General features: G+C 52.4%; 2 protein-coding genes across 4 annotated transcripts in view; both read right to left on the reverse strand.

Annotated features, from left to right (window-relative positions):
• Positions 1–26,216, reverse strand: part of Kcnq4 (potassium voltage-gated channel subfamily Q member 4) — a 74,901-nt gene extending 48,685 nt beyond the window's left edge. Inside the window, exons 1-5 of the mRNA XM_045149137.1 lie at positions 26,147–26,216; positions 12,902–13,090; positions 12,640–12,765; positions 12,347–12,485; positions 11,833–12,147 (exon numbers count right to left, since the gene is read on the reverse strand). Coding sequence (XP_045005072.1) covers positions 11,833–12,147; positions 12,347–12,485; positions 12,640–12,765; positions 12,902–13,090; positions 26,147–26,216 — 839 coding nt within the window. The remainder of the gene's footprint in view (positions 1–11,832; positions 12,148–12,346; positions 12,486–12,639; positions 12,766–12,901; positions 13,091–26,146) is intronic.
• A 618-nt stretch (positions 26,217–26,834) lies between these two features.
• Positions 26,835–27,739, reverse strand: part of Nfyc (nuclear transcription factor Y subunit gamma) — a 98,000-nt gene continuing 97,095 nt past the window's right edge. For all 3 annotated transcript variants that reach the window (XM_004670495.3, XM_045149876.1, XM_045149877.1), the window contains exon 10: positions 26,835–27,682. In XM_004670495.3, coding sequence (XP_004670552.1) covers positions 27,563–27,682 — 120 coding nt within the window. In that variant the 3' untranslated portion in view covers positions 26,835–27,562. The remainder of the gene's footprint in view (positions 27,683–27,739) is intronic.

A 27,739-nucleotide genomic window follows, 5' to 3' on the forward strand; every position in this document is an offset into this window, starting at 1 on the left:
CACTTTTTATTCTGCCTGTTAACTGTCACCCTCCTAGCCCATGAGCCCCAGGGAGCAGGAGAGGTTCTGAGTCATGACTCTGTCCCTTTCCCCTATGCCCTCCCACCTCAGGACTTGCCCCCAGGACTGCCAACGAAGCTTTCCAAATGAGAGCATGGGAGCCAAAGGGAAGGAATGAGTCCCGTGTAGAGTGCAGTGGGAGCAGGACCTTGAACTTGAAGGCTGAACTGCTCCCCAGGGCAGCCTCTCTGAGCGGCAGGTGCCCTGAGGGTGGGAGGTTCATGAGGCCACAGCCTCCAGAGCTTGGATTCGGGTCTTAGTCCTGCTACCAACACCCAGACAAGTGACTTAACCAACCTCTTTGAGGCTCAGCCTCCTCAGCTTAAACCATTGGCCCATTATGAGGACCCACATCATGGGATGGTTGCGGCCCAGGAGAGAAGCCTGGATAGTTCTGAGAGCAGGGTTGGTCAGGCCAATAAGCACTCGCTATTATTATCTTTATTGTTACGGAGACCCAGAGCAGGGGGAGGTGGAGCGTCAGGGAGGTAACTGCTGGACACCATCCAGGAGGGACAGGTCTCTTGCCTTCTCATGTCAACCTTTGCCACATCTTTGCACTCAGCTACTGCCAAGACAAAGCATGGAGTCCCACACACTAGGCCTTTGGACACTCTGCTTTCTTAATGGAGCCCAACTCCCATCCTCCAGACATTCCTCCCTTCCTGCCCTTTACTGGGTGACAAGGGCTCATGCTTACGCTGCCAGCCACAGTGTCCTCTTCTCCACAGTGGGAACGATGACAAGGCCTACCTCATAGGGCTCCCAGGGAGGGAAAATTCGTGAAGTATTAGTGAAAACCATTTAGCACAATACCGGCTACAGATCAGGCTAAGATCTTGTTACTAAATACGGGCTCTGACTCCTGGTGAGTGTGTTATTTTCCCAGAGTTCCTGGGACCTCAGCCTGGTGCATCTCTGAGCTGCCCTCCAGGGCTCTCCAGGGAAGGAATTTCTAGTCCGGCCAACCTGCTCTTACAGGGCTGATCTACCCCTCAATGGATCTTCCTTGGGGCTCAAATTAGTGCAGGTAAGGGAGAAATGAGGAGTCTAGGGCCTGAGGGAAGGAGGAGCTTATGGTGGGAAGATAGAAAAAATAAAACTGCTGTCCTGATCTATTCTTCAGTGATAGTAATTTTGTGAGGAAGGAAACTGGTGTTTCTAAGAGGTTGGGGAACCTGTTTGGTGTCCCACAGGAAGCAGAGGTAGGAGCTAAATCCATACAGACAATTATTGATCTTGATTACATTCTTTTTTTTTTTTTTTTTTTGGTTTTTCGAGGTAGGGTCTCACTCTGGTCCAGGCTGACCTGGAATTAACTCTGTAGTCTCAGGGTGGCCTTGAACTCACGGCGATCCTCCTACCTCTGCCTCCCGAGTGCTGGGATTAAAGGCGTGCGCCACCACGCCCGGCTTTGATTACATTCTTGATTCCGGCTGGCCATATCCCCCACAGCCCAATCTTGGGAAACAGCTCTGGGCCGGTCCTGATAGGCAGGGCCTGAGACTCCTCTAGCCCGCAACCCCACCCCACCCCCAGCTGCCTAGACTCTTCCCTCTTCTGGCCCCAAAGCTCAGGAGGGAGGAGCCGGGATGAAGCCCCAACTCAGGGATTTCATGCTTTGGTCAAATTTCCAAAAACACTTTGAGGACTACGTAAGGTTGTCAACTTTTATTTTGCCAAGTAAGGACATTTTTAAAAATATCCTTAGCCCATCACTTTGTAAAAGAAGGGACATAATCTCAGTCAAAAGTTTTCAGCTTTATGAGAAAGTCACTACATTGTCCTAATTTTTCTTGGTTTTGCCTTACAACACAGCCGCCCCAACCCCTCTCCCCATCCCAGTCTGCTAATGCACTCAGAGCTTGGGCTTAGGGGAGACACAGGCATAGGTTCAAATCCTGGATCTGACACAGACAAGCGGGGTGACTTGGTGGGCCTCAAGTTTCCTGACTGCAGAATGGGATAGCAGCAGTGCTGGCCGCAAAGTGGACGGCAGAGCTCAATGGCCCAGTACTTGTAGGGCGCTTACCCAGGAAGAAGCCGGGGTCCCCGCCCCATCTTCCTGCAGCTCCCCACTGCTCACAGGAAAAGCCCACCTGCGTAGCCCAGTGACCAAAACTCATCCACAGGTCCCCTAATATCCTAGCTCTGCAGACCCCGTGGGCAAGGGACCCAAAGACTCTTACTCCAAGGGCCAGCCGCGGTGGCGCACGCCTTTAATCCCAGCATTTGGGAGGCAGAAGTAGGAGGGTTGCCATGAGTTTGAGGCCACCCTGAGACTAATTCCAAGTCAGCCTGGGCTAGAGAAACCTTACCTTAAACAAACAAACAAACAAACAAACAAACAAACAAACAAACAAACGGCTGAGACTGCCAGGTGTGGTGGCACATGCCTTTAATCCTGGCACTTGGGAGGCCAAGGTAGGAGGATTGCTGTGAGTTTGAGACTAGCCTGGGCTACAGCAAGACCCTACCTCAAACAAACATATATGCATATATGTATGTATGTATGTATGTGTGCATATACACACACACACACACACACACACATATACACACACACACACACACACACACACGTGTGCAGCTGAGGAAAGCCAGTGGAAGGGAGGGTCCTACGGGAAGGTCCCAGGGGTGGGGGGAACTCAGTGGCAGTGTTCCCCTAGTACCATAAGATCCAAAGTTCAATCACAGCATTGTGTGAGGGTGAGGGTAGTGAGTCTTTAGGCTTAGACCCTGAGCAAGGTGGCACAATGGGTAAGCACATAGCTCCCCAGAGCCTCACTCTGAGTTCAAATCCTGCCTCAACCACTTGTCAGTCGTATTGACCTTGGACAAGTCACTTTACTTCTTTATGCCTTAACCTCCCTGTCTGTAAAACAGTGTGCGTTCGAAGATAAAAAGTATGAGGTGAGCGGCTGGGGATACAGCTCAGTGGTAGAAGGCTTGTTTAGCATTTATAAGGCCTTGGGTTTAATCCCCAGTGCCACAAAAATATGTGCCAAGCATGTGTGGGTGTCACACCCCTTTAATCCCAGCACTTGGGAAAGGAAAGCAATAGTATACCAAGTTCAGGGTCAGCTAGCCTGGGCTACACAAAGAGTCACTGTCTCAAAATACACACACACACACTGGGGCTTAGCAGTTAAGGCGCTTGCCTGCGAAGTCTAATGACCTGAGTTAGGTTCCCCAGTACCTATGTAAAGCCAGATACAAAAAGTAGCACCTGTATCTGGAGTTTGTTTGCAGCAGCTAGAGGGTCTTGGCATGCCCATTAGCTCACTCTGTTGCTCTCTTTGCCAGTCGTAGTGACGCAAACCTTTAATCCCAGCACTCAGGTAGGAAGATCGATATGAATTTGAGGCTATCCTGAGATAGTGAATTCCAGGTCAGCCTGGGCTAGAATGAGACCCTACCTCAAACTCCCCGCCAAAACACACACACATCTGCCCAAGATCCTGGAGGAGCTGTTGACGCTCTCACTGGGCCTCCTTGCATCCCCCAGGTTGCAGTCCCTTTGGGCTGCTTGTGGGTCACTTTACCCGCTCCTCTCTCACACATGGCCTCTAAGCAGATGATGAGTGACTGGATTTGGGCCTGCTCCCGTCCCCCAGAGCACATGCCACTCCAGGACAAGCTGCCATTTGAGGAGCTGTGTCCTCCAGTCACTAGGGGTCCTCTCCCACGCCCATCTCCCCACCTGTGAAATGAAGGCCCAGGCCTGCTGGGGCGTTGAGGCTTCCGGACTCTGCCCCACCCCAGCCTCCTCCCTGGCTCTGATGGTTGACAGCCTGGATGGAGAGAGCAAACAGGAAGATCCACACCCTGCTGGTCCAGCACCTCGGGAGAGGAAGCTCCCTGAACCACGGAACCCCACTGTGCACCCACTGGGGTGGTGGTCAGGACTGCAAAGGCACCTATATTGTGCTGACAAAGCTATTTCTTCTCGACCTCTTCTCTCCTTGCCCTGCCTCTCCTGCCCAGCAAAAAATAAATAAATAAATAAATAAATAATAAAACCCTGAGATAACAACCTGGATGGGCCTGAGGCTCCCAGAGAGGCGCTGTAGAGAATGAGGGACTAAGGACATGCAACAGATACCCCTTCCATTGCTCCAGAGCCAGTAGGTACTGAGCTGAGCCCCTTCCCAAAGTTGGGCTCTAAGGGAGCATGTGTCTACCCTCTTGTCTTTCATGGCTCAATAGGGACAGTTAGAGTTACGCTGTCTCTCTCTGATAGGTGGGGTAACCAGTTTTGGAAAGGGAACCCCAAAGAATCTCTTTCCACCTCCTAGTTATTTGGCAATCCCTCCTACTGTCTGATCTTCACCCATTTATCTCCAGCAAGTGCGCCCCTGTCCTACCTGCCTGGCAAGGCACCTGAGGAGTCACAGAAGATGTCCACCCCTTGGTCTCTTGGTCCAGAGACCCCACTCTACCCACCATTCTCCAACTCTCTGGCAGGGCAGGAAGATATTTCTTTGCTCCCTTTGCCTGCCTCCCTCTGGCACTGCCCATGGACTTCCAGCCCAATTAGTCTGCTGCCTGGGGCTGCCCCTCCTGTTCCTCACCTCCAGATGCCAACCTCCAGGGCACGAAGATCCTTCCCTGGGGCAAGAGTTGCCCAGAGAGCTTGGAGTGCTGTGGCAAGGGGAATACTGTGTGGAAGTTCAGAGGCCTGACTAGTGTCCTCTCTCCAGCCCTGCAGAGCCCCTGTGGGGAGCACCTACCAGGTGCTCCTCTAAGTGCTCCCCCCCTCCACTAATAGGTCCCAGTTGAAGATGCTGGAAGACGGCATCCACCCATCCCAGGCCCTGAGACAGCAGCCATCAATCAGCATTGCCCACATGCCTGAGTGAGTAATCCTCTTTCCTATTAGGCCCATTTAGCAGAAGGAGATACTGAGGCTGGGGAGAAAGGTGGAGTGAGGGTGGGCACCTTCCCAGGAAAATCTCTGGGCTCATTCTCACTGGCTCAGTGAGACTGCACACCCCTGTCCACATCTCTGACTGCGAAGGCTGTACATCCAGCCGCCCCTCCTACCCCAAGCGTCACCTAGCTGCTGGGTTCCACTGTGCAGCCCAAACATCAGTCACACAATGGCACTCTAGCACACACCAGTCCTGAGGGCACACAGACACACTCACATCCCCCAGGAGGCACCGAGATTAGCAGGCCCTCAGATTTGGCAGCTTCCCCCGGCAGGGCTCTGGTCGTTACGTCTGGCATAGCATGCACTGGCTGTAGCCACCTGTGCCATAAAGGAAGAAACCAGTGCTTGCTCACCCCGGGGACCCAGGTGAGTTTTGCCCTTTGCCAGCTGTGTGACATCCCCTCACCGGCATCACTGTCCTCCAGTGTGACTCGGGGATGACTGTCACCAACGCAATAGCTCTGAGGGCTAAATAAGACCACGTGAGTAAGAGGCTCAGAGGGAGCCGACACCTCCAAATACCCAGGAGCTAAGGCAGGAAAATCACTTGAGCCTGGGTTACACAGAAAAACTGGTCTGGTCTCAAAAAACAAAAAACAAAACAAAACAAAAAAAACCCAAGGGGCTGGAGAGATGGCTTAGCGGCTAAGGTGCTTGCCTGCAATGCCAAGGACCTGGGTTTGATTCCCTAGTACCCACATAAAGCCAGATGAAAAAAGTGGCTCATGCATCTTGAGTTCATTTGCAATGGCTGGAGGCCCTGAAGCACCCATTCATTCTCTCTCTCTCTTTGCAAATAAATAACTAAAATATGTTAACACAAACAAACAAAGGCTCATATAGACCTGGGGATGCTCTATGGAAGGCACAGACTGAGGATCTCCCACTGACACAACTGTGACACAGACAAACTCAGCCCCTGCTGTCTCCTGGGCACATGCTGAGCCGTAGACCCCTGTCCTCCCAGGCGGAGAACTATGACAGTAAAAACGCAGCTGTCAGGACGACACTGGCTGACACGCCTGCCTGCAGGGAGTCCCCTGCGCTCACTCCTCAGTACTGTGAGTCCAAGAGGCACCTGGGATTCCCACTGTTCAGACAGCAAAACTGAAGCTGAGAGGCTAAGCAACTTGCTACAAGGACAGCACCAGAAACAAACTTCATCTGTCAGACTCAAGCCTGTGCCCTTGGGTCCCAGCCAGATGGACTGTCAGACCATCAGGTGGGCAGGCTCTGAGAAAATGAAAAGGTCCTCCCACCCTCTGCTCCCCGCAGCCCCTCAACCCCTACACCAGAGCTGTCCCAAGCCTGAAACATGGAATCCCCTACAGGACCCCCAGCCACAGGAAGATCAACCTGTGCAAACCTTTCTGGGGGAGGGGGGAAGAGTAGGGGAGAGAAGGGGAAAAGGCTTGGCAAAGAGAAAGTCTCTAGCTGCTCCCCACACAGCCCCTTTGGGGGGCAGACTGAGGCTTGGAGACTCCTCCCCCTATGCCCAGGCCTCTTCAGCAATCTTAAGTTAATCACCTGCTCAAAGCGCTGCCACCAGACCAAGATAATCATCTCCCTAAGTGCCCGTGTTGTGTGGACATGAGCTTTGCAGTGATGGGGATTACAGTCAGACATCCAGCAAGGCTTCCTCAATCGCAAGAAAGAACGTCCTATGAAGCTGGGGTCTGCTAGGCAAACAGTGAGAGGCCTGACCTAACCATGAGGGAGAACGCGGGAAGGAGGGAAGAGACTGTGCCAAGGGGAGCGAAAGGGGAGGAAGGAGCCACTTAGCAATAGGATGGTGTCACTGGCCGTGGGGGCGCACGCCTTTAATCCCAGCACTCGGGAGGCAGAGGTAGGAGGATCACTGTGAGTTCTAGGCTACCCTGAGACTACATAGGGAATTCCAGGTCAGCCTGGGCTAGAGTGAGACCCTACCTCAACAAAAGAAAGAAAGAAATAGGATGGTGTCTACTCCCCCACGCCTTACAAAGGTAAAAGAAAAGGTGTAGGGATGAAAAGAGCAGCACAAAAAATGTGGGTCACACTCCTAGACCATCCCGGTCACAATGCAAAGTTGTTGGAGTCCTGAGAGGCAGACGCTTGGGTGGCTGGGTGTGAACTTGGACTGGTGTGTTCCCCTTTCTGTTGCCTTGGTGTACCCAGGCTTACACTGCAGGGTTGGACGAATGTACTCAGGCTAGCAGGCTTCTATAAAACATCTGGGAAACCAGTCCCACCCCATCCCCAGGTTTTCCTCCCAGATGAACTCTAGGTCTGCATACATCCACAAAGGCAGCCTGTGGCTGTGGGGAGGGAAAGGCAGAAACTCCAGGAAGGAGTCACCTGTGATCTGTCTTGATCCAGAGGCCTCTGTATGTGCGCGCACGAGCATGTGTGTATGTGTGTGGTCAGTGAGAAAGTGGGGACAGGAGTACACCAAGCGCCCTTTCCTGGCATGGACGCCGTGGGTGTATCTGGGACCCTTGTGGACATGCATGTCAGGGTTACAGCAAGTGTGGCCCACTGCAGGACTGTGCAAGCTCCATGAAAGACCCAACAGTGGGAGCAGCTGGGTATCCCCATTCCATAAGATGTCTCTGCACCCCCACACCCTACCTGGGGTGTACTAGGTGCTGAGGACAGAGACAAATGATACCGGAGCCCTGTTCTTGTAGAGTCTGAGGTTGGGGGCTGGCTGCGGCTGCAACACTGAGGCTCTTCCTTGTGAACTGGCCAGTTTGCCCTCAGTGTCTAATGGGGAGGACTGCAGCGGGCTTACCAGGCTGCGGAAGAATGTGACGAGAGTGGTCTACGCATTTAGGCAAGGCCTGTCCCACAATAGCGGCTGTATGCACACTCAGAAATTTCAGTTGAGGACTGGGGAGATGGCTCAGTGGGTACAGGGCCTGCCATGCAAGCACGAGGACCTGAGCTCTGATCCCCAGCACCCACGTAAAATGCCAGGCATGGTAGTGTGCAACTGTTGTCCCCTCGCTGGGGGGGCAGAGGCAGGAGGATCTCTGTGCCTTACTGGCTATTTACTCTAGCCAAATTGGTGATCGGTGAGCTCTAGGTTCAGTGAGAGAGCCTGTCTCCCCAGAGGGGGAAATAAAAGGTGGGGAACAGCTGCAGAAGACACCCAATGTTGAATTCTGGCTGTCACATGCATGTGCACGCATGTGCACAAGCATGCACACATACGCCACACACAAACAAACAAAAAGCAAGGAAAAGAAATTTCAGTTCAGGTTCCAATCCAAGGGCTACACCAGGTGTCTGCCAGGAGCAGAAGGAACAGGCTCGGGCAGGCAGTCCGGTCCTCGGCCTCTGCTGCCTGTGACTGTTCCCCTTTTCTCCAAAGCAGAATGGGACTGTAACGGCAACCTGGTGGGAACTCCTGAGCCCTCCAGGTAGCCTGTGCTGGGATAATTTCCACCTCACAGGCTCAGGGGGCGGGGGGGGGGGGGAGGTCAGAGAGGCTCTGGGGTGAGGAATCTGTAGTCCCCAGGAGCTGAGGCCACCTCCTCTCCTCCCCATTCCCACAGCTTCTGACCCCAGGGACAAGGCTGAGGGAGGATGTTTACAAAACTGTAAACCTTCACATAGAGAAAGTTCGCTGGGCACTGGGGGCTGGGAGTGGCCATGAATGTGTGACACTGGCCAGGAAGGATTGGGGGGCGGGGGGCTTGCTCTGTTGCTGCCCCTTCCAGGCCTCAGACTCCACAGAGGTTGGCACAGTCTTTGAAGGGGCACAGCTAAGAGTCAGGAAACAGAAGGCCTGCAATGGGGGCTTATAAAGCACAGAGAGCAGAGCCTGAGGAAGGTGGAGGCGCAGGGGTGGAGAGGGGACGGTGGTAGGACCAGGAGTGGACAAGCTCAGAGGAGCCTACCAACTCCTCATCCTGGCAGCGGCAAGAAGGCAGGACGGCAGGTCTCATACCCCAGCACCACAGCCCACTCCCTCTCCACAGCTGAGTGCTGATCCTTGGTGGGATGGGATGGGGGGGGGGCGGGGAGACGACCTGGCAGGTGTGAGGAAAGTGTCCCCAGCCCTCTTCTTCCAAAAGTCCTCTCTCCCAGGCTCTTTTCTGGGTCCCTACCCACCTCAGTCTGGCTCTTTGGGAACAGGGTCCAGCTGACCGAATGCACAGGACTCCCGTCTCTCTGGGAGGGGGAGAGGAATAGAAATCAAACTACAGGAAGAACTTCTTGGCAAGAATAGGCAAGCCCCTGCAATAAGTGTTTGAGGAAACTTCATATCTGGAGCTCCTGAACAGGGGAGACTCCTGTGTGAGCCCCTGCCCCCAGTCCCAATACTAACAATGATCTTAGTGCCCAGACAGGCCCTAGCAACTTACCTAGCTCTTTCCCACCCAAAGATGGAGTTTCTGCCCATTCTGACCTAATGTTCAGAGAGGCCCAGCAGCCAACAAAATATCACACAGCACCCAAGAGGTAGGGCTGCTAGCCCCTCAGCCTCCTTGACCTCCAAGATCAATGACTGGTTCCCGGAAATCCCTAAACATCCGGACACTTTCACACAACATTTCCTCTGCTAGAGCTCCAAGAAATGCCTCAGCCCTGGACTCCTGGGGACAAGTGGTCAGGACATGTGTGCCCCTGGCCAGGGCATTCCTGGCATCCGGAAAGGGCAGGATGTGGGACAAAGGTGTTGTCAGATTTAGCTCTTGGAGAAGAGAGGAGGCCCTTCCAGAGAAACCACCACAGTGGCTGGTAGGATAAGCCGATGGGTCCTTCTACTCCAGCGACCATCCTAGAGGCCAAGAGGCAAGGCTTGGGGATTAAGGAATGCCATCCACAGCCAGATTCACTTCCCCAGGCCCAACCATGCCTCAGAAAAGTCACCTCTCAAGAGGAGCCTGTGGAGAAGAAGACAGCTGTGCCCTGGAGTGTCTCAGCCTCCTCGAGTACATGAGAGGTCTCTTGGACAGTTTTAAATTTTGTTTGTTTGGTTTTGATCTCACTCTAGCCCAGCCTGACCTGGATCTCACTCTGTATTCTCAGGCTGGCCACGAACTCATAGCAATACTCCTACCTCTGCCTTCTAAGTGCTGTGATTATAGGCATGTGCCACCATGCCTAGCTTAGTTTTAAATTTTTTATCATTTGGTGGTGCTGGGTATTGAACACAGGGTTTCACCCACAATAAGCGAGTGTTCTATCAGTTAGCTACACCTCTTGCTGTTGTGTGATCACTCTCACTGGGCAGCCCTGCCCTATACCCATAGCTCAGGCCTCCCTGGGGACACTGACCATCAACCTGGACCCAACGTCTGACTGTATGCTGTGCACAATCCCAACACCCTGTGGGGTTTCTGCACAAAGTCATGGCTGCCACCTACAAGCCCCTAATGGCCAAGACAGCTCCCTTCTTCTGCCCTTCCTGTGCCATCTTCCCCTGCTCCCCTTTGAGATTCTGTGAGTCCCATTCTGAGGAGACAGACAGAGGCAGGCAACCAGGCATCAGTGGGGCATGAAAGAAGACAAGCCGAAACACCGGCAGGGGTTGGGGGAAGCCAGGTTAAGAGTGGCCAGACAGGCAGACAGGTGGATAGACAGATGGACAGACAGACACACAGATAATTGGAAAGATCCATAAAGGATGGAAACAGACTGGCAGAAAGAGTGCTGGACAGTTAGTGGGGGGATAAAGACAGGATCACTCACATACAGGTGGAAATTCGGTCTGACAGCCAAACTGACTCTCCACCAGGTAGACCACCAGGTAGACAAAGTAAGACACCCATGAGACCCTAAGATGAGGACCTCCAAGCCTAGCAGAAGAAAGGATTAATAGCAGCACGCTGTCTCTCCCGGGCATATCTGAGCATCCCAGCATCAGGCCTTTTAACTGATATCTGTGGGACCTCTCATGTTCCTGGCTGGGTCAGGCCTTCCCCTAAGACTGAGCTCAGAGCTGCCAAAATTCACTCTTTACATCCAAGAGGGGTCAGTGTTTTTGAAAGTTGCAGGAGCCTGGTGAAGGGAAGGAGGGGCCAGCAGCTACAATGTTTCCAAACATACCCCTCTCCTCTTTCTTTTTCCCCAAGCCCCGAGCCAGGCCTGGTACGGGCTGGCTAGCAAATCAGGCGAGCTGGGCCCAGCCAGCAGGGTAGGGGCAGGGCAGGATAAGGCTGGACAACACAGGCAGGGCAGCCGGTGGAAGCAGCCACGACTGCAGCTGCACCTCCTCCTGCTGCTGCTAAGTCGAGGATGCAGGGCAAGGCTAACGAAGACACAGATAAAGTGGGAACCAGCACACAGGCCTGTTCGGGCCATGGGGACCCCAGACACCTGCAGTTAGAAACCAGCCTTGAGGTGGGAACCGAACCGGCTAGCTCTAGAGAGACGCACGTGCAAGGGGACCCAGTGGGAGCTCATCATAGCTAACAGAGCTAGGGGGAGGTGACAGAAAGCGGAAGTTCCACGGGGTCCTCTAGGTCTGGGACTCAGGAAGGTAGACGCGAAGAAGAGTGCCGGGAAGCCCCACTTCGGCGGCTGGGGCCTTGGCCCAGAGGAATAAGGCAAGAAGCAGGTGCAGAGTACCTGGGACAGAGGACCAGGGCTCAGCGATGGGAAGAGAAGTTAAAGCTGAGGCGGTCAGAAGCCAGAACAGGTCAAGATGAGGGGTCAGGGCTGGGAGAGCAGAGGTGAGGGTCAGGCTGGAACACCGTACAGGGGGCTCCGGCGGAGCAGGGGTGGGGGGCAGGGGGCGGAGCAAGGACGGGCGGCCGTCCCCCACCGAGGGAGGGGGGAGCCAGGCTCACTTCAGCCGGGAGCCCAGCGGGAGCCCGCGAAGGGGCGCGGGGTCGCTAACTCACATGAAGACGTGGTAGACGAAGGCCCAGCCGCGAGGCCGTTCCAGCACGTTGTAGACCCAGTTCTGCAGGCGGCGGTAGCGCTTGTGCGCCGCCGACGAGCGCTGGCCGCAGGCGGAGCCCGAGCTGGAGCCCGGCCCAGGGAGGGGCGCGCCCGGCGGCAGGGGGCTGCCTAGGAGGCCGAGGCGACGCGGGGAGCCGCCCCCGCCCCCGCCCGCCTCGCCCTGCTCGCTGTGCACGGCCGTGAGCGCCACCAGTTCGGTCCCGCGGGGGGCGTCCCCGGGCTGGAGACCCAGGCCGAGGCGGCGCGGGGGGGGCCTCGGTCATGGGCGGCGCCGGGCGGGGGGCCGGGGCCCGTACGGTCCGGGGCGGAGGGAGCGGGGCTGGGGAGGGAAAGGCGCTCAGCGGCGCATGGCTGGGACCCGGGGACCCGCGGGGGGCTGACCCGGGAGGGGGGGCGCGCGCTCGCGCGAGGGGCTGCGCACGGCGGAGGGGGCGCTAGGGGCCGGGTTGGGACCGCGCCGGGACCGGGGGCGGCCGTTCGGAGCCTTGGGGCGGCCGGAGCCCGTACTGACCGCCCGCTTCCCCGGCGACTGGGGCGGCTCTTTCCGACTCCAACTCTCTTATTACGCGCTCCATGCCGCTCGCCTTTCCACCTGCCGCCGGCGCGCCGCTCACATGTCACCCTCCCCCGCCCCGCCCCGCCCCTCCCCTCCCCTCCCCCGCGGCCGCCTTCCCAAATCGGGAGGGAGGGAGCGAAGGAGGGAGGGAGCGAGCCCAGGGAGACAGGGAGGGAGGGAGGGGACGCGCGGTTGGAGGCGGCGGGGCTGCGCGCGCGGGCCGCGGAGTCGGTGGCGGGCCTCCGAGAGCTGGGCGCGGGCAGCGCACCGGAGAAGGGGTCGGGGGAGGGTCGTATGCGAGTGGCGATGGGCACGGCTGCGGGGGCGACCGTGTGACCCTGATGGCCAGCCTGGTGGCGGGGGGGGGGGGCGGGGAGAGGGTTGGGACTCCAGATCCATGGTTGTGGAAAGTGGGACGTGGAGGCAGTTGTGGCCGCGGTCGTGCGCGGTACCACGGTATCCCGTGGAGTTGAGGTGTGCGTGGGTGGAGAAGCGTTTTACTTGTGCGCGCAGGTTGGGTGGCTGTGGGGCAGCGTGGGTACGCTGGCGATGGACGCGCGTGGAGATGGGTGTGCGGAGCCCGTAACCGTGCCACGCGGGACAGTGGTGCCAGCGAGGAGGTGTGTCCGGCGGGTCGTGCCCTTTGTAGTGGTGCAGAGTTTAAAGTGCACTTTAGTGCTGCGTGCGAGCTGCCGGGTTGCAGCTAAGTCCCGCTTGCTACTAGAAGGGCTTGTCTGAGGGCGACTGATATAAATGAAGGGGGACAGAGTACAGTGAACCCTGGGTGTGTATTTCCTACCTCCTCTTAGCTTCCATTCTTGGAATGGGGGAGGAACCCTCCGTGAGCCACCCTGCCCAGAAAAGAGCCCCCCCCCTTATCCAAGCCTGCCTGCTCCGATGGGGGGTCCACTTTCGCCCCACTGCGCTGGTCAGGAAACCAGGTTTAGGGCAGATGGGATGTAAAGAGGTGGGTGCTGAGCCAGCGATCGAGAGACCTGACAGCCCTCCTAAAGGCCTACCAAATCCCACCCAGGGCTGGAGTGATGGCTTAGCAGTCAAGGCCCTTGCCTGCAAAGTCAGAGGACCTTGGTTCGATTCCCCAGGACCCACGTAAGCCAGATGCACAAGTTGGCGCAAGTGTCTGGAGTAAGTTTGCAGGGGCTGAAGGACCTGGTGTGCCCATTCTCATTCTCTCTGTGTCCCCCCTCTCTCTTTCTCTCAAATAAATAAACATCCCACCCAGACTTTCTCCTGGAACACCTCCACTTCCAACTGAAGGTGCTAAGTACCTGACCTCCGTCTGTACTTTGTCGACCAGCACTTTCCATTGCCCCTCGAGCCCTGCACCGTTGGTGATTTCTTCTACCCTTGCCTAAAGCGGCGGCCGCAGCAGCCGCTCCCTCCGCAGGCCCTTGCCCCAGGGTGAAGCGCTTCCGCAGCAAACTCTTCCCTGCTGGGCTCCTCGAGGAGGATCTCGGGGGACACAGCGCAGCAAGCGAGCGAGCGAGCGGGAGGGGCGGACGAGGAGGGGGTGGGCAGGCGAGCTCGGTTCTCAGCTGTCAGCAGAGCAGCATTGATCTGCTGAGCGCCGGTGGGGGAGGGCGGGAGGTGGGCGTGCTGGCAGGGGCTGAAGGACCCGGGGTCCCCAAGCTGGGCTTGGCAGCAAGCCACATCACAAGCCCTTAGTGACCCTTTCCCCTTTGCCCAGCGGGGGGAGTCTCCTGAGGTCTGACCTGAATCTCACCCACCACTCGGGATTCCTGGGGCTGGCCAGGGCCATGGCCTGGTGCCCCTGGGCAGGTTATGTTCTGATCATCTGCTGGCAACTAGAGGTTTCTAGACCCCAGAGCCTCACTGTGGATGCGGTGCCCAGGTTAGACCGCACCAGCCTCTCCCCATAAACGAGAGCCAGCACTGCCCACCCTTCCCTGACTGCAACTGTTGGATTTGTCAGGGGCTCAGGGGTGGCATGCAGGTCTGGATGCAGACTGTGCAGAGGAAAGTGGCTGTTGCGGTCTACGAGGTTTTTCTGTGGCAGAAATGAAACTTGAATTCAGGTTGTCCCTGTCAGCACTATCTAAACTTGAGTCTGTTCTGGGAACACTGATCCTTTAGCTCAGCCATCACCTCGGAAACCCCAGGCCTCTTTTCCCTTCTGGGGGACTGCAAAGTCCCTTTCCTCCTAGAGTTGGAGCACCTACTCCACTCAAAGAGACAGCCTCGTCTTCTTTCTCAATTCCAGCTTGTGACGACTCCCTCAGAGCCTGAGCAAGAGGAAAGGTACTAGAGCTGCAGCTGGAGGGATGGGAGTTAGACTGCAGGAAGCACCTCCAGAGGGCCCAGAAGCCGGTTTCTCTTGCTGGTGCATGTGTAATGGAGGGACAGGGCTACTGCTGTTGGAGATGAGGAGACATAGAGCTCTTCCTAAGGGGTGGGAGTGATGGGGGGTGTCAGCTGGAGACCCTGGAAAGTTGAGTTGGTGTGTGTGTGTACATGGGGAAGCAGAGGAGGCAGAAGAGAAAGTCCCGTGCAGAGAGGACAGGTGGCTGCCCTGAGTGTCACCCGAGGCCTTCCTGTGCTCTTCCGGATTCCCAGGAGATGACTAGGAGGACGGACTTTCCCCATCACAGCCTTTAGTGACTAAGACACTTTTCTGAGCAAACAGCTGTCTCCGGTCCCCAGGAGTGGCCCCTCTGCTGGAGAGGTGGGTATGCTGTGGTTTCCCACGCTCCACCCCCACTGTCCTCTTGACCCTCACCCTCATCGGCTTCCTCAACGACCCCCCCCCAAACCCCTGGCAATCCTGCTCTGAATTTCGTTCTGTTCAACCTACTCTGGGTCCCACCTGCACAAGTCTCTCCCTGGCTCTGGGTTTCAGTTTCAGGGCCCAACAAGAATGGGGCAAGCTGCTTGATCTGCTGTGATCCATCACTGTCCCCACCATCCATCAATGGAACAGGTATTGATTGAGAGGGAGAGTGCTCCCATTTGCTGAGCACTCGCGTGGGTCAGGCCCTATCGTTTACAAAAAGCAGTCCAGCGCTTTGTGAGAAAGAGGCGCAGGGACTGACCCAAGTCCAGCAGTAACCCCAGAACTGTGTGTGTCCTGTGCTTTCTTCCTGGTTGGCACCTGCCTAATGGACCATGGGTGATGGAGTGGAGGTGGGCCATACGTGCCCTTCCTGGGTCTCTAGCACTTGCTTCTGTTTGCAGGGGCAGAGACAACCCAGTCTGGGAAAAAAACATTAAAAAAATAGCTGGAACTTCTGTCCTTAGGGTCAGGTTCAACCCTGATATTGACTCCAGTATGACCTCAGGTCATTTCAAGGGCTCAGTTCCTCGCTGGAGTGGGAGGGGTGGCTTAAGTCAGCGGATTTTCAGATTCTGTCAGCACCAGGAATCCTTTCTACAAACAGAATCATAAGGTGGCAAGGAACGGTTGAGGCAAGGGTGTCCGGGCTTCCCTTATCTGTCTCTTTCTCCTTCTTCCCTTAATGGTGTCCCGTGCAGTTCAAGCTGGTCCAGAACTCGCTGTGTAGCCCTGATGGTCCTAAATGTGCCTCAACCCTCATGCCTCCGTGTCTTGAATGTTGTGTGTGCCACCATGCCTGACTTTCCCCCTGAGCTTTCCTATGGCTTAATGGTTGCTAAAGGGCCAGAGATGGGAGAAGTCTCCACTGGAAATGGCAGAGGGAACTGTCTTTGAGGCAGCAGTGGAAAATACAGAGAGAAGGGCAGAAAAGCACAGCCATTCATGCACGCTCCTTCAAGGAGGCTGTGATAAAGAAATGCTAAGCCCCAAGCAGGCTGCCTTACTTGCATTCTCCTTCAGTATCCCCAGATGGGGGGTTCACACTGTTCACACCCACTTTATGGTTTACAGTCAAGAAGCCTGAGGTTGAGTGAAGCCTTGCCCAGTAGAGCTGTGGGCTGGGTGTATAGGAAGGCATTGGGATTGGGAGGGTGTTCTAGAGCACAGGGGCGGGAGAGCAAGTGTGGCCAGTGAGATGGAGGCCTTGAATGCCAGGCAGAAGAAAGCACATGGAAGGCAGGAGGCTCATCTGGAAGCTAAGCTCAGAAGGGGCTGGAAGGTGGCAGGAAGACTGAAGGCAGTCGTGCATGAAGTCACAGAGCAGCAGGGGACTGTTCCATAAGGCTCTTTACATCACTGCTCAGGTGAGGCCTGGCGTGGAGGGGGCTCGCAGGGGAAGGCTTTGCACTCTTACTTCTGGAAAGCCACTTCCTGGAGAGCAGGAACAGGTATGAGGGAGCCAAGGTGTTCTTTCCTACACACAACCCAGAACAAGTAGCTTAGGCCATCCAGTATATGGAGGGCACTGGAGAGGTCCAGGGAGTCTCTCTTCCCCAGGTCTGTGTGTGCTACTGATCTGCCTTCAGTCTAGACCAGGCTGGCCTGGCCAGTCAGCCCAGAGCCACAGGAAGTGGGGAAGAGCATTGTCGCTGAGCTCAGTGAAAGTGAACCCCCATTGATCCTAAGGGCTGGAGGGGGGCCACCAAAGGAGGCACAGAGGGAAAAGGGGGTGTGAAATGAAGGTCAAGTCCATTTCTTCTTGCATGGCTTTTCTGCCTCAGGACTCTGCCTCCCTTATTGCTGGCGAGCTGGCCATGCAGCAGGCCATGGTACTGGGGGCCTGCTGGTAGGCTCAGTGAGAGCATTGGGACAGTGGAGCTGTGGGGAAACAATAAAGGAAGGACTGTGTGACTGAGTGTCCTCTGGTGGTGAAGGTCTGTAATCCTGGCTGCTCAGGAGGCTGACATAGGAAGGCCTGCCTTGAAGGAGTTCAGGGACTAGCTTGGACCACCTTAGTGAGACTCTGTCTCAAAATAGAAAGTAGACCAGGCATGGTGATGCACACCTTTAAGCCCAGCACTGGAGAGGCAGAGGTAGGAGGATTGCTATGAGTTCAAGGCCAGCCTGAGACAACATAGTGAATTCCAGGTAGGCCTGGGCTGGAGTGAGGCCCTACTTCAGAAAAACCATAAGCAAAAGGAGGGTTGAGAATGTATTTCAGTAGTAGAGTGCTTGCCCAGCATGCAAAAGACCTTGGGTTCACCCCATCCCCAACCCCAAATGGGGAAAGATCTCTTGGCAGAATTTTAGGTAAGGGCTATGGGAAAGGGGTAGGTGGTTGTGAGGAGGAGGGAGAAAAGGTTGTGTGACAGGGAAGGAGGTTCAGAAAAGGTATGGAGGGAGAGGGTGGTCTTTAGGAGGCTCACGAGAGGCAAGGGACTCAGCGATAGAGTAGAGAGGCTCAGAAAGTAGAGCTTCTAAACCAACTTAAGCCCTCTTGGGCTCCTGAAGGCTTCCTTGTCTCCTACCCCAAGCTTGACTATGAAAGTCCCTCCTTGAAATATTTGATATATAAGATAAATACTGGATTCATTTCTTTTTTATTTTTAGGAGGGCCTTGCTACATATCCCTAGGTAATCTGAACCTGGCATTGAACTTGCAATGATCCTTTTGCTTCAGCCTCTTGAGTGCTGGGATTACATACAGATATGAAGCACTATACCAAGCTTGGAATATTTATGTTTAAAGATAGGTATCTAGGGCTGGAGAGATGGCCCATGGTTAAGGCTCTTGCCTATAAAACCTAATGACATGGGTTTGAGTCCCCAGTACCCACATAAAACCAGATGCACTAAGTGGCACATGCATCGGCAGTTCATTTGCAGTGGCCTGATATACCCATTCTCTCTCTCTCTCTCTGTTTGTCTCTCTCCTTGCAAATAAATCATTTCTTTTTTGAGGTAGGGTCTCACTCTAGCTCAGGCTGACCTGGAATTTTACTATGTAATCTCAGGGTGGCCTTGAACTCATGGTGATCCTCCTACTTCTACCACGCCCAGCAATAAAAATATTTTAAAGAAGATAGGAATCCAGGTTCAAATGCAGAATTTTTTTTTAAATTTTTTATTTATTTATTTGAGAGCGACAGACACAGAGAGAAAGACAGATAGAGGAAGAGAGAGAGAATGGGCGCGCCAGGGCTTCCATCCTCAAATGCAGAAATTTTTAAGGACAAAGAAGTGAGAAGACATTCCTTTGTTTAAGCAGGAGCAAAAGCTGCACTCTAGGGAATTCTGTGTTTTAATGGATAGCAGGTACAGCTGTAGACCCTATGAGTGAAGTCAGGGGCTGCAGTAGGCTCCCTACTTAATGCTGGGTCTGGGACATCTCTGCTTACCTGTCCCTAGCTTTCCATAGAAAGAGTGCCTATGTGAGTATGAACATCTTTGCTTATCCACAGGGAGACTCAGGATTTGATATCTATGCTATGCAAATATCCCAAGCCAAAGGCATTAGCATAAGCATTGCTTTGATGCTGGTGCACCCCCACAGGCTTGGGCACATATAACATATAACCACATATAATCATGTCTTGAGATGACCTCCGTGCCCTAGGGGACAGTCAGGAAAATGTGCTGAAAATAATATCAGATAAATTTCATAACAAACTACACTAGAGCACAATACCTTGAGGGATGTTTTTTCATGAGCGAAACCATTACACTAAAAGGACTAGAGAAAATGGAGCAAGGTCACTGACATTGAAAAATAACAAGCTCACTAGATAAGTAAGTAAACACAGCTGGAGAAAGAATTAATGAGTTAAAAACTAAAATGGGAGGTCCTTCAGAATGAAGCACTGGCTGGGCGGTGGTGGTGCACACCTTTAATCCCAGCACTTGGGAAGCAGAGGTAAAAGGATCGCTGAGTTGGAGGCCACCCTGAGAATACATAGCGAATTCTAGGAATATGTGACCAAGCTCTTTCCAGAAACAGGATATGAATTTCAAGATGTAGATGGCCTACAGACTTCCTAGTAAGAAATCGTCTTGTTGTTGTTGTTGTTTTTCAAGGTAGAGTCTCATGCTGGTTCAGGCTGACCTGGAATTAACTATGTAGTCTCAGGGTGGCCTCAAACTCACAGTGATCTCTGCCTCTCATGTGCTGGGATTAAGGGTGTGTGCCACCACGCCCAGCCCTATTAAGAAATCTTAAAAATCGGGGTTGGAGAGATGGCTCAGTGGTTGTGGCAGCTGCCTGCAAAACCTAAAAACTCAGGTTGGACTCCCCAGTACCCACATAAAGCCAGATGCACAAAGTGGTGCATGCATCTGGAATTCATTTTCAGCAGTTAGAAGCTCTAGAGCACTCATTCTCTCTTCTCTCTCTGCTTGCAGATAAATAAATAATTTTAAAATTATTTTTATTTATTTATTAGAGAGAGTGAGAGAGAATGGGCACACCAGGGCCTCTAGCCATTGCAAATGAACTCCAGACACATGCACCATGTGCATCTGGCTTAAGTGGGACCTGGAGAATCGAATCTGGGTTCTTAGGCTTCACAGGCAAGTGCCTTAACCTCCATCTCTCCAGCCCAATATATATATATATATAAATTTTTATTAACATTTTCCATGATTATAAAATATATCCCATGGTAATTCCCTCCCTCCCCACCCCCACACTTTCCCATTTGAAATTCCATTCTCCATCATATTACCTCCCCATTACAATCATTGTAATTACATATATACAATATCAACCCCAATATATTTTTTAATAAATATATATTTTTTTAAATCTTAAAAGTTAAAAACCAAGCTGGGCATGGTGGCATACGTGTTTAATCCTAGCACTTGGGAGGCAGAGGTAGGAGGATCTCCATGAGTTCAAGGCCACCCTGAGACTCCATAGTGAATTCCAGGTCAGCCTGGGCTAAAGTGAGGCCCTACCTCAAAAAACAAAAACAAAACAAAAGTCAAAAACTATATCTCCTAACATTTACTATCTGTACTATGTAAACACCTAGTAGATCCAGGAAAAGCCCAAAATATTCCAACAGTCAATTCATAAGATAATGCAAATTTGGGCTTAGTGGTTAAAGGTACTTTCTTGTAAGGCCTGATAGCCTGAGTTCAGTACCTCAGTACCCATGTAAAGCTGGATGCATAAAGTGGTACATTAATCTGTTGTTTGTTTGCAGTAGCAGGAGACCCTGGCAATCCATACTCACTGCTTCTTTCTCTGTCTCAAATGAATAAAAATATGAAGGGCCAGGTGTAGTAGTTCACATCTTTCATCCCACCACTTGGGAGGCAGAGGCAGGAAGATCACTGTGAGTTCAAGGACAGTCTGGGATTACAGAATGAATATAAGGTCAGCCTGGGATAGAAATCTTACCTCAAAAAAGAAATATAGATAGATAGATAGATAGGTAGGTAGGTAGGTAGATAGATAGATATAGATAATGCAAATTGTTACTGAGTGTCCCTTTTTTGTATTCTGTCCTTCTTGTAATGAAATAAATGTAAAGGTAAAAATAAACTACATCTAGAAACCTTGCAGTCAAAAGTGTGGCGTATCACAAATAAAGAAATTCTAAAAGCCACCAGAGAAAAAAAGACAGTGTATCTACAAAGGTCCAATAATTGAATTGACAGCAGACTTCTCATCAGCACAAGGGATGCCAAGAGACGGTGGAGAGCATCTTCAGCCTGTTAAGGGCAAACAACTGTGAACCTACAATCCTGTATCTTGCCAAATGTCATTAAATCAGAGGGCAGCCAGGCATGGTGGCGCATGTCTTCAATCCCAGCACTCAGGAGGCAGAAGTAGGAAGAAGATTGCTGTGAGTCTGAGGCCAGCCTGAGACTACATAGTGAATTTCAGTTCAGTCTGGGCTACAGCAAAAACCCTACTTCAAAAAAACCAAAACTAAATAAATAAATATCAAAGGGCAAAATAAAGACATTTGAACATATATGAGATCTTAGAAAGCTTCAGTCCCACAGGCCTTCACTGAGATCCAGGGGCTAAGGGGAGATGCTGGGAGCTGACTCAAGTACCAGAGGCTCAGTGGACTCCGAGGAGGGGTAGGAGGCTCAGAGCTGTGGGCAAGTTGTAGTTGTTTCCGATCTTGTCTCGGCACTAGCCAGACAAGGAGCCCGGCCCAGCCCAGCTCAGGTCCTCTCTTGAGTGCCAGCCTTGCTGTCCTCCTATCCCCTTTGTGGGCTATGGTAGTGGAATGACACCCAAGCTAGCCTGGCTCTGGGGCCTTGAGGAGACCATGTCCAAGATCCTCATGTGACTCATGCAACCTAGGTTCCTCTCCTCTAGGGAGCTCAGGTGCCACCTTAGAAAGGTCTGCAGGAGAGCCAGGCATGGTGGCGCATGCCTTTAATCCCAGCACTCAGGAGGCAGAGGTAGGAGGAACGCTGTGAGTTCAAGGCCACCCTGAGACTACATAGTGAATTCCAGGCCAGCCTGAGCTAGAGTGAGATCCTACCTTAAAAAACAAACAAGCAAGCAAAAAATAGTCCAACAGGAGGTGGTGGTAAGGTGTGAACACTCAATCTCTGTCCCAGAGCTGGCAGGGGAGGGGGGGAACCCAATAGGAGCTGAGGCAGCTGGGCCGTGGGAAACAGGAGGCCTTTGGGAGCACTGGACTCCCATTTGACCAACTGGTACCCTTAGGCAACTTCTTAGGTCTCTTTGAACTGGGGTTTCTTATTTATAAAATGGTGGGGGTCCCCATTTAAAGAGGTGAAGATGAAGTGAGAATCTATTGAGGTATCAAGCTTTAGCTGCATTTCCCTCCACAGTGATTTCTTAAAAAGCCTTGCCTAGCATCCCATCAGTGCTCAATTAAAAAAAAAAAAAAAAAAAGGGCTGGAGAGATGTCTTAGCAGTTAAGCGCTTGCCCGTGAAGCCTAAGGGCCCCAGTTCAAGGCTCGATTCCCCAGGACCCACATTAGCCAGATGCACAAGGGGGTGCACGCATCTGGAAATCGTCTGCAGTGGCTGCAAGCCCTGGTGGGCCCATTCTCTCTCTCTCTCTCTGCCTCTTTTTCTCTGTCTGTCACTCTCAAATAAATAAATAAAAATAAGACAAAAAAATTTAAAAAAAAACTGTTAAGAAAAAGCAGTGGCGAGCAGCTGAGAAGGGCGATGTGTGCTTGTGTTGAAGTTCACAACAGCAGGGACCTCACCTGGCTTGTTTTCAGCTGGCCTCGGGGCATCCAAAACAAGTATCTGATACAGAGGTGCCAAAGAAATATCTGCTGAATGATGGTGTATGTGAGCTCTAATAATAGTCTGTAGGAGTTGATACAGGAGCATCGAAGAGGTACTCGCTGACTCTGCCCAAGGAATTCTAAGTTTCTCAGTGATGAGGGCCGTTTAAATTGGGCCTTGACGGATATATAAGAGATCAATACATGGAAAGGGCATTCCAGGCATTGTGGCCAGTACATTCTGAAACATGGGAGGTCAGATCAGGAACCAGAGTGACTGGGTGTGCCGGGAACACCAGTGTGCAGGTGGCAGTGCAGAGAAGGGTGGAAAGAAACGAGGAGATAGGGAGACCTTGAATGGGCTTGGACTATCAGAAAGTCTAACCACAACCACCTACCTGGATGCAGCACTCCGGAGAAGGTAGTTTCCAGTAGTCCCACAGAAGCCTCTATGTTCAAAGGATAGGGGTCTTATCAGAGAGGGGCTCAAGAATTTAGTGCTCACTGAGAAAGAGGACAGCCACAGACCCCATTAGTTCTCAGAATTGTCTCAAGTTTGAATGAGGGTTGAAGACAGGGTATCTCCCAGACTCAGGAGAGAGCGGCATGCTGCCCCCTTGTGGCCTGAGAAGCATGGGCAACAGCCAGGTCCTAGGCTTATAAGCCCAAGGGTCTCCAGTTCCTACCAGGGCCCTGTCAAGTTATGCTAACCACCAGAGGTTTCAGGCCAGCTCCAATAGCTTTATTCATTCCATATACACTCAGAGCTGGAGTAGAGGGCTTGGGGAGGCAAAGTAAAAGTGGACCTGGGGCATTTGGTAAGGACCCTCTCTCTCTCCACCTTTTTTTGTTTGATTTTTCAAGGTAGGGTCTGACTCTAGCCCAAGCTGGCCTTGAAGATGTATACCATCATGTCCAGGTATCTCTCCACCTTTTAACGAATAGGGGATCAAGTCTCTCTCTCTCTCTCTCTCTCTCTCTCTACTTTGGGGGGTCAGAAGACCAGAGTGTAGGTCTAACTCCACCTCTAATTCAGAATGACCTTGAGACAGTCACTGCACTTTTCTAGGCCTCTCATGACGCCATCTGGAACACAGGGACTGTGATGCCTTCCTGTCTCTTCTGCAGGGTCACTGTGAAGATCATCGGGAGGACGGATGCTGCAAATGCTAGGGAAAATGTTCAAACAGTGCTCCGGATGTAAGGGGATCGTGCTGGGTATTAGATAGGGGCTCTCTTGGGCTGCACCAAAGGGTTTGTTTACACCAGAATGGGCCCTGCTGGCAAGGCCATTTAAAGGGACCGGGCTGAGCAAAGAAGCTTCTTGCCAATCACGATTTATCAAAGCATCTCCAAAACAAGAATGGACACTAAGGAAAAATAGGAGCTGCCAACGGGACTGAAGTTCCAGTCATACTTGAATTTTTAGGAACAAACGAAGGAGCAGCAAAGTGGAAGAGGGCATCAGGAAATTCGGAGGCAAGGGCCCCTAGGCCTGGTCTCTCTCGCACTCTCCACAAAGAGCAGACAAGCACACATGCTGATGGTTGTGATGTTCCAAGATGAGCTTGTGTGGGGGACAGGTGGAAAGGCCAGAAGCCCCGTTTCAGAGACAAACCCAAGATAGGATAGTTGGGTATGAGAGGAGACTAAACTTGGGAGTCAAAAGTATGTGGGGTTGGCCCCAACTTGTCAAGTAGGCCGATTGAATGCCTTCTCATGTGGACAGCACACTTGCCTTATCTTCCCTGGTGACAATGAAGGGCACTATGATTCCAAAACCTTAAAAACTGGAAGGGGTGGGCATAGTGGCACATGCCTTTCTTTAATCCCAGCACCAAGGAGGCAGAGGTAGGAGGATCATGTGAGTATGAAGCCACCCTGAGACTACACAGTAAATTTCAGGTCACCCTGGGCTCGAGTGAGATCCTATCTTGAGGGGGGGAAAAACATCTAGGAAAACCTGCCACCCCCCACACAATGGTATTACTTTTGCCCGTTCAATGTGAATGCATCCCCTACCTGATTTCTTTCTGCCTTGGCAGCCAGGAAACTCAAATCATTTAGTAATGTAGGCTTTAGGTTTTAATTTTTTAAATTTTTACTTATTTGAGAAAGAGGGGCAGGGGTGGAGAGAGAATGGTTGTGCCAGGGTCTCCAGCTGCTGCAAATGAACTCCAGACACACTGCCACATCTGGCTTATGCAGGTCTTGGGGAATTGAACCTGGGTCCTTGGGCTTTGCAGGCAAGCACCTTAACCTCTAAGCCATCTCCCCAGCCCTGTTTTTAATGTTTATTTTCAAGGAGAGAGAAGAAAGAGGTACACCAGAGCTTCCTGACACTGCAAAAGAACTCTATGCATGCACCACTTTGTGTATCTGGCTTACATAGGTACTGGGGAGTCGAACCCAAGTCATTTAGTTTTGCAAGCAAGCACCTTAACTGCTGAGCCATCTCCCCAGCGGCACCATCCCCCCCTTTTTGTATTTTCCAGGTAGGGTCTCACTTTAGCTCAGGCTGACCTGGAATTCACTATGGAGTCTCAGGGTGGCCTCGAACTCACAGCAATCCTCCCAACTCTGCCTCCCAAGTGCTGGGATTAAAGGCGTGCACCACCATGCCTGGAAGCCCCCCCCCCCCCCGTTTTAATGACCCTGATTTCCTATTCATTTTTTCCATTCTTTTGTTTGCTTTTTGGTTTGTTCAGGACAGGGTCTTGCTCTAGCCTAGGATCACCTGAATTCACTATGCAGTCACAGTCACTATGTAGTCACAGTGATCCTCTTGCCTCTGCCTCCTGGGTGCTGGGACTAAAGGTGTGCGCCATCATGCCTGGCTTTTCCAATCTTAACTTTTTTATTTCATTGTGCTGCTTTCCTTACAATTCTTGTGGAGTACAGTAAGGTATACATATGCCAATGAAATAGACTATCGGCACAGGGGAGATAGAGCCAAGTTTCTCCTATCTAGAGAGTAAAGGGCAGAACTGGCCAGACTTGAAGTTAGGGAAGTAGTCTATATGCACTGCTATAGGGGACTTGGGGATGTGGGAAAGAGGGTATGGGTGTGTGTCACGTCTTCTTTCCTGGTTCTCCAGTGTCAATGTACATTCTATCACCATGGTCTACCATAGGCACACCTAGCCAGGGACTCCTATGAAGACCAGGCTTGAAGGTTTCTAATATAAACCTCTTCCTCACTGCCAGCCTAGGACAGCCCAAAGCCAGGGGAGTGGCCCACAGTGTATGGCAAACTGATGCCTGCATTTCCAGCACCCAGCTTGCTGCCTTCGCATGGCAGCGGGTCTCGCTGGAGGGCTGGGGAGATGGCTCCATGGGTGAAGTTCTTGCTCTGCAAGCACTAGTTCAGATCCCTAGCATCTCCATGAAATGCCAGGTGTGGCTGGAGCATGCCCACAGTCCCAGTGCTGGGAAGGCAGAAACACGAGCCTTGATGGCTGGCTTCTCTAGTTGAATGGGAGAGGTATGGGTTGGCTGAGATACTATCTCAAAAAAAAAAGGTAGAAGGTCAGGGAAATGGCTCCGCTGTTAAAAGCGTTTGCCTCTTAAGCATGAGGAACGCTTGGCTGGAGACTGCCAAATTCGACTCTCAAGAACCCACAGAATCATAAAGCTGGACAGAGCCACATACCTAGGGGCAGGGGACCAGAGAACTGCTGGGGCTTGCTGATAGACAGCAGCTCCAGGTTGATAGACTCCATCTTAAGGAAATACACAGATCAGCAATAAGGGTACCCAATGGTCTCCTTGGACTTTGGCATGTACACGAGGCATACACATCTGCACACACCCATGCATGTGCATCCACACATGTATGCCCACATATGAGCTTGCATCCCTCCCACCCCCACGCTAAAGGCACAATGGTCAGCACTGACTCTAGTGCTCCTGCTTCGATGGACAGGCAGCAGACCAACTGCAGAAGCCGTCATCTGTTGACTAACAAAAGGCCCAGGAGAATCCAGGCCTTGGTGACACAAGCACAGCAGGCAGTTCTGAGGGCCACATGGTGCCAGGCAGGACTCCAGGGATCCTTGTTTGCAGCAGGCAGGAGCGCTGTTCTTTGGCAGTGATGCCCTCAACAAAACAGGCTGCAGCTCCTCGCGAGGTGAGGCATGCATTCAGCGTGTTCCGACGAAATTCACGTGTCAAATGGTCAAGGACCTCAGTCTGAATACAATGTGTGTCTCTGCACACCTCCTCCTCATGAGGGTACCTCATTTTTCCATACACCCCATCTAAGGGCAAACCCATCTTTCTAACCCTTCTGAAGCAAGTGGTCCCATGATTGTCCCCAGAAACAGAAACTGACTCTAAAATATCTAAAACAAGATTTATTGCATTTCATGCAGTTTGAAGTCCATGCTGCAAAGGAGACTAGCACAATTTTTAATGCATTTAAAAAATAAAATAAGGGAGGCAGCACAAATTCCTAGTCTCCTTAGATCCCTGGGAGAGAAGGGCTGGAATGACCCCCCTTCAGGAAAGAATTGTTCTTTTACACTCAAGGAACGATCCTGCAGCCTCTGAATGCACAGAGCTCTGGGGAGAGGGATGGAGAGGAGCAACACACCTCCTCCTAACTGGGTCTGAGGCAGACAAGATGGCAAATCGCAGGGAGCAGCTGGTCTGAGTCAGAAAACCCTGTGCACCCCTAGGAAAGAAGATGAAGACTTGCTCCTAAAAACATGTAGTGGTGAGAACCAAAAACAAAACCAGAAGTTGAAGTATTTCCTCACCCACACACTTCAAGAAAATTCCATAAATATGTTATTTAATATTCTCATTTCATAGAGGTGGACACACAGCTCAACATATTGAAATATCGATTCCTTGGAGAAAAGAATGGAAAAAAGTAAATAAAAAATATTGCATCTTTTTGTGGTACAATCTTGGCCCCCAGGCACAGGGTATAGTGCACCAGTGTCCTAGCCCGCAGGAGGCGCTGAGGTTGCTGGTTCCTCTGAGGAGGGAGGAGGCGCCCATTGCCTGGGGCTGTATGGCAAAAACTGTGTTGGGTATCCTTGGCCTTTGCCAGCTCAGACCCTCAGTCTCCGGTCACCTGGGGAGCCTGCCCATCGGAGGGTTGGTTGGCTGACTGGATGAACATGGGCTGGGTGAGGTCCTGGCCCGCAGGCATGGTGACTTGCTGGATCTGGTAGAGTTGCTAAGAGGGGTAGAGAGAAGAAAGTGAAGTCATCCCTGAGATAGAGGCAGGCAGTTC

The sequence above is a fragment of the Jaculus jaculus genome, chromosome 5 (genome assembly GCF_020740685.1).
Source record: "Jaculus jaculus isolate mJacJac1 chromosome 5, mJacJac1.mat.Y.cur, whole genome shotgun sequence".
In the NCBI taxonomy this organism is placed as follows: domain Eukaryota; kingdom Metazoa; phylum Chordata; class Mammalia; order Rodentia; family Dipodidae; genus Jaculus; species Jaculus jaculus.